Consider the following 6474-nt stretch of genomic DNA (forward strand, 5'->3'; position numbering starts at 1 on the left):
TTGCTACAGCCCTTCCTAAATCCTGTTACCCTGAGTAGGGTAGAGATTGGAATAATTAAATTTTGATCTATGCTGCAGCCCTTCCTAAATCCTGTTAGGACTGAGTAGGGTGGAGATTGTAATTTCCAAGACCTGGTTCTGTCATTCCAAGTATCTCTATTGTATCAATTCTAAAATCAATCATGACTCAAAGAAATTCCTGTTCTATGCTTAAGCATAGGTCAAAGCCCTTTCCATTGTTCAGCAAAAGGTTTCTGTCCTAAAGTAATCTTAAGAAGGGAGGAGGAGGAACCTCCCATGCCAATGGAGTTCACATTCCAATAGAGTTCCCACTATCAATAGGAAATTTTTCAAGTATGAAATTTCCCAATGGTGAAATTTCCAACATTTATAAGTCTAAGAGATTTTAAGGTTTACAGGTCATAGCCCGGGTTCTGCCACAAAGACAAGCAGGACCAGTTGCCTTGGAGTGTGCGTGTGTGTGTGTGTACACATGTGCGTGTATTCTGAACCTGCTTTTGGGTGCTTGGTTCATCTTTGCTCTCATATTTCTATTCATTTCTCTGTCATGGGACACCACAACTCTTCAACTTTGCCATGACGGACACGTGGCCATCGTGCTGCCAGTAATGGGCCGTGGCACCCTTTTCTGACAGCAGAAGGTCTACCGCAGAGATCACGGGGGGATGGGTAGCTCTTGTGCTCCGAGTGTGCCCATGGGATGTCCTCTAGAGACCTGGAGAAGAGCCCGGGTGGTTGGGCAGCCCCTTGTTGATGGCCTAAGGGAGTCTCTGGCCAAGAACTACCGTGGAGGAGAAGCTGAAGGGGTGTGATTTATACACTGCAGGGACCACTCACGTGGACCAGCTCCGACTACGTGAAATGCTGCACTGTTTGCTTCTCCTGGCCTGGAAGATTTCCCACCATGACTGAGCCTTCTGCCGCCTCACCGTAGCATGAAGAAAACCAGGGGTTCTCAAATGGCCGGCCAGGAGTCCACGCTCTGCTGGACTCAAGCAAGCTTCGTGTACAGACCCTCGAATGGGCGCCATCTGAGGCCGGCCCAGCTAAGCTCAGTGGTTCATCCCCATATTAGCCCTGAGTGCCCCTGAGTATTTTCAGTCACAGCAGACCTGGAAGGTCACCCACTAAACTGTAGAGGGGGACAATCTCCCTTGGGAGAGGCAGTAACCACACGCTGAAATCACAGACCCTGGAAGAGAAGATACTAAAACTCATTCATCTTATTGCGTCTCCTGGTCTCGCAAAGACCACTCTGTCCCCTCCGTGAATTCCGCCCGGTTGTCAGGGCCCAGCGCTCGGACTGTCCCAGGGAAGGCCAACGTGCTCCATTAGGACGACCCAGCTTGTCACAGGGTTGGGAGATGCTCTACCAGGGCCTGAAATGGAGGCTGACTCACCTGCAGCATCTGCACTTCAAGGGGCCACAGGAGCTCAGGGGGTGATGTTGGCAGTGTGAGAGTAAGCCTGGCTCTCCGAGAAGCAGACACGAAGGGGAGCTCACTCTCAGGGAGCACGGACTGTGGAGCACAGTCTCACAGCATGTCCAACTGAAAAGAAAGAGCTGGAGCCATGACCCATTTCTCCCCACCTCTGGCCATGCAGTCACTACAGAAGGGGCAGGGCAGCACAGTATGAATCTGGAGACGCGAGACATGGGGTCAAATCTCAGCTTTGCCAGGAAGCTGCGGACTCCTCTGAAGACACGAGCTAATAGCTTCTAGCAGGGCGCTCGTTCTACTCTGGTGCGCTGTCTTGCCTTCAGGACTTCAACTCAACAGAAATTTACTGCGTCTCCACCGCATGCAAGACATCGTACTAGACCCCGAAGCCACAAGGATGAGCAATGACGCATTCTTTGCCCTTATTTACTTATCGTCTAACAGAGGAGAAAAGACACGAGCACAAAGAACCACGATTCGGACTGTGACTTGGGACGCAGGAAAGGTCAACATGGTGTGAGAAAGTCTGAAAGCGAGTCCGAGTCTTCTCTGGGACGCTGGAGGTGCATCCTGTTCTCTAACGGGAGGAAGTAGGCAAGGCTGCAGAGAGAGGAGGCATTTACCGGGGCGGGGGTGGAGGGTTGGGGAGGGGCGAGACTTGGAGGAAAGGACAATTTTCAACAGGCCAGGTGAGACGAAGGGAATCTGCTCCATTTAGACGTACAAAGCAGACGAGCACCGAGTGTATAAAGAAGAGTCGCGTGAAATAAGGTTCCTAAAGTCAGTTTCTATCAGAGGAGGAGCTCGCAAATGTCAGGCTGAAGAAAACCGCTGAAGGTTTTTGAGTTGATGTGACCATGAGTGATGTCATCAGCCCCAAACTAAAGTGAACTCACCGGCCATGTAAAGGACGAAGCTAACAGAGGAGATAGTGGAGGCAGGAAGACCAAGAAGGAGGCTAATCTAATAGTCCAGATGGGAGGGGATGAAGATCTGAGCCAAGATGGCAGCAGGGAAAATGGAGAAGAGGGGAGCAATGGGAGTTGGCAAAAGGATGGATGGGAGGGCTGAGTTAAAGGGAAGAATCAAAGGCCCCTTTGAAGCATGAAGCCCAGAGCCTGGGATAATAACTAGAGTGGCTGTCTCTGTTGTGGAGGCCTTGGAGAACATGAGAATTGGGTGTCCAAACTGTGACTCGGTTCATCATCCTCCGCCATCACTTACCTACAAAAACATGGAACTGCACACTTCACTGATACAAACGAAGAGTGTCACCATGGTTTTTGGCCCCAGCATCAGCTAACCAGCCAAATCTCTAGAAATTTGCCCTTGAAAGAAGTGTGCGTAGAGTAAAGCCTCCGAGGATGTTAGCGACCCTCACAGCTATACTGAAAGAACACTGACTGTTCTGATGATTCAGAAAGCTTTTAGAAATCTGTGGCTAGAGCCCAAACGTAACTTCTAGATTTGTACTGATTTCCATTCAATTGTCCATAACTCCTGATGTTGATTTTGTAACTGCAAACGGAGAGCATGAGTACAGCATAGTAAAACTGAAAAAGAAATGGGAGGGCAAGGGCTGGGGTCCACCTCCCAACCCTGGCTCTTATTTAGTACTTGTGTGCTCTTGAGCAAGCCTTTCCATATTCCTGGGCCTCAGTTTCCTCAAGTGCAAAATGAGAGATTGGATTAGATGGCCTCTGAGGCCCCAGTCAAACTCTAGAGCAGGGGTTCTTGCCCCTTTTGGGAAGCAGTCTGGGAAAGACCCTTCTCAATCTGTTGCCCACGTTCAATGCTAAATTTCAATTAGAGGCTGGTCATCCCCCCCCTCCCCCAAGTTCACAAACCCTCTGAAACTTATTCCTGGTCTCCCTGATGGGTCCAAGAGGTTCAAGTTAGGAAGCCCTGCTTTAGAGGGATAAATCGTGAGATAAAGTGCTACAACATCTTTACACACACCCCATCATCATCATCATCATCCTGTTTTTCCACTTAGCTTAGCTCTTTTTCCTTATCATGGGGACCGTTTCAGTCTGATGGGTGGGTCAGGAAATGACTCTAATATTAAGACAAAAGACAGCATCAATGTTTTTTTAAAAATCCAGAGCAGGCTTAAAAAATAGAACCGAAACAAGAAACTCCACCCAACATGATACAAAAGGTCTCCCCACGCCATTGCAAAGGTCTGGTTGGCTGATCATTTCTGGATGATGCAGGTTGGGGAAGTTGGGAAGGAAGCAAAAGACAGTGGCTGCTCGTACTTCAACCAACTACTATGCCATCAGATAGTGATGTTTCTCTTTCTACTTATGAGACTTCAGGATCGAAGCTTGCCCCAAAAGTGAAGGAGGCATCATTTGTCCCAATTGGAATAGCAGGTTTTGCAGCTATTGTTGCATCTGGATTACACAGACTGAAGTGCAGAGGGATTACTAAAATGGCTGTGCACCTGATTCTCATGCGTGTGGGAGCTCAAGGCTTTGTCGTAGGAGCAATGACTGTTGCCATGTTGTATTCTATGTTTCGGCAATACTGGGCCAAACCCAAACCTTGGGAAGAAAGATGCTGTCTTCGTGCTGCTGATGTCTGATAGAGCTGGAGACCTCACACTGGGGTTATCTGGGTTTAAAAATCGTGTAGGGGCGTGCGGTTCTAGAAAGCAGCACATGTCAGGCACAATCATGAGGTTTGCAAGATGGGATTTGTTTTCATGGAGATTTTACTGTTTCCCAAGTAATGCAAAGCATTCTATCCAAAGAGTTTATTAGGAGAGCTAAGTTAGTGCGGAAGGAACTGGTCACTGAAACTTCCTTGGATGATATATTACATCCGGGTTCCCAAATCTTAAAAAAGGAAGGCTCCAGGATTCAAGTAGACCCTATTGCTTTAAGATGCGGCATATTTGGGGATATAATCTGGGAACTCCTTTAGCACAGTTCAGCCAGCACTTCCTTATGTAGGATGGTGGAAACACCATCATCTCGGGCTGGTTGGCTCTAACTAGGGCCAAAAGAACATCTGTTAGAAGAACATGAAACAAAAAATTCTAGCACGAGTTTTCCTCCCCACTGCCGACAGACAACCTGTTTGTAGTTAAGGTGAGCCTTGAAAGGCTCTTTGTTAGCCAGGCCACTTAACACAGTGGTATTTATTATAATGTTAATAAAACATGAGAATCTTTCTGCTGCTGTTACATTGAAATTGTTCTTTAAATACCATCTGCTTTATATGCGTTTGAAGTGCTTGTTTAGCAGTAAAGATGGAGAACTTAAAAAAATGATACAAAAACCCAATGCTCCCTTGGAACACTGGAGCACCATCCAAAGCCCCTGCCCTAGACCAGCTGGATGTCTTGACGTGGCCTGCCTTCTCCCTGCCATAGTGGGGCAGAAAAGCCGGGGAGACGGGCAAAGGGCAAGGATATGCCCAGAGTACAGCTCTCTCAGTAAATCACCATCACAGAGCCCTTGGATCTTGGAAAGGCAGAATCTGCCCTCCATCGACGTGCAGCAGCCAGGTACGTGGGAATCCCCCCACATTCAGTCACACGACCCAGACGAGCGTAATCAAATAGGGAAATAACATTTCTCTCACCTCACTTGGTTCTCACCGTAATGACGGGGCACTCTGGGTCCTGTGGACAAAGTTCCTTCCTCCATGCATGACCAGAAGTCAATGACTACCCCCTGGACATGCCTTTCCCTGCACAGCAGAATATAACAAGTGATTCCTAGAGCTTTGGAATCTGAAAGGAAGTCAATGAGGAAGAAAGAGACTAAACTACATAAGGAAGTTCTGTCGTGAAGGGCAGTGGTCTTAGCTCAACGATCTCTTCCTCTACCGATGAACAAACTCCGAAGTCAGATGAGAGAAGGCTGTGCTTTTGGTACTGCTTTAATACAATTGCCTACTGGCAAACCCAGGATGTGATTTGTGGAGATGCCGTCCACACAGCTGTCCGAGGGATTTTCCTAAAGCATAGTTCTGTGTCCTCTTCAGTTCAATAAGCCATGGTGGCTCCCTACTAGCTCTAGGATCAAATACAAACTCTGCTTTGGGGCATATAGTCTCAGCTGCTCTATGGTGGAGCCCACCCAAACTTGCCTTCTTGCTACTGCTCACCCCACCACGCCACCTCCCATTTCCATGACTTTTCTCGGGCCCTCAGACCTGGAATGCTCTTCCTCCTTATCTTCACCTTTCAGAATCTCTGGTTTCCTCCAAAGCTTGGCTCAATTGTTACAGCTCATAGGAGGTCTAGCAAGCTCTTCCCCTAAAAATTACCTTGTTTTCTGTATATATATCTGAGAAAATGTTAGTTCCATGAAGATGGGCTCTTTTTTGTGCCTGGCACACAGTCATCATTTAATAAATGTTTTTATTGACTGATTTCCTATTTTGCTTTTTTTTTTCTACCAAAAAATGGTGAAGAGGGAGTGGATATCCAATGAGGAAATTCTAGAGATTGAGCTGAAACGGCCCTTAGATGCCATCTACAAATGAAGGACCCGAGTTGTAGGGATGAGTAGGGAACTGCCCAAGGCCACAGAAGTACTAATCATCAGAGGTAGGATTTCATTCCTGAGATCACGTTCTTTGCAACCTATGACACTGCCTATGGTACCACGAAAGCATCTTCCTCCTTGATAAATTCATGTCACCTGGCTCAGATGAAGAACAAAAGAACTGGCACGTGTCGTTGCTGAGCCTCTGTAAGCCATCCTTGAAGGATTGTAGAGAATGGGAAAAACAATGGGACTGTAGAGGGGGAAGGTCCTAATTTTCAAGAGGGAAGAGAACCGAGTCTGCAAACTCTAGGCCAAGAAGCTAGACTTCAAATCTTGGGAAAATGCTAGAACAGCTCATTTAAGAGCTAGCAGGAGCATCTAGCAAAGGGGCCGCAGGACCACATCAAGAACAGTCCTTTCAGAGTAACTGTATTTCCATCCTGGGCCTACTATAAGCACAGATTTTGGCAATGCATTCTTGTGGAAATGAGGAAGAGATGTGG

The 6474-nt window shown here is 47.5% G+C and overlaps 1 protein-coding gene across 1 annotated transcript; it reads left to right on the top strand.

Annotated features, from left to right (window-relative positions):
* The first annotated feature begins 3613 nt into the window (after positions 1–3613).
* Positions 3614–4173, top strand: LOC130457568 (HIG1 domain family member 1A, mitochondrial-like). Its single transcript, XM_056819928.1, has one exon. The coding sequence runs from the start codon at positions 3739–3741 to the stop codon at positions 4051–4053; it is 315 nt and encodes a 104-aa protein (XP_056675906.1). The 5' UTR covers positions 3614–3738; the 3' UTR covers positions 4054–4173.
* Positions 4174–6474: the final 2301 nt, after the last annotated feature.

This window comes from Monodelphis domestica, chromosome 2, assembly GCF_027887165.1.
Source record: "Monodelphis domestica isolate mMonDom1 chromosome 2, mMonDom1.pri, whole genome shotgun sequence".
NCBI lineage: Eukaryota > Metazoa > Chordata > Mammalia > Didelphimorphia > Didelphidae > Monodelphis > Monodelphis domestica.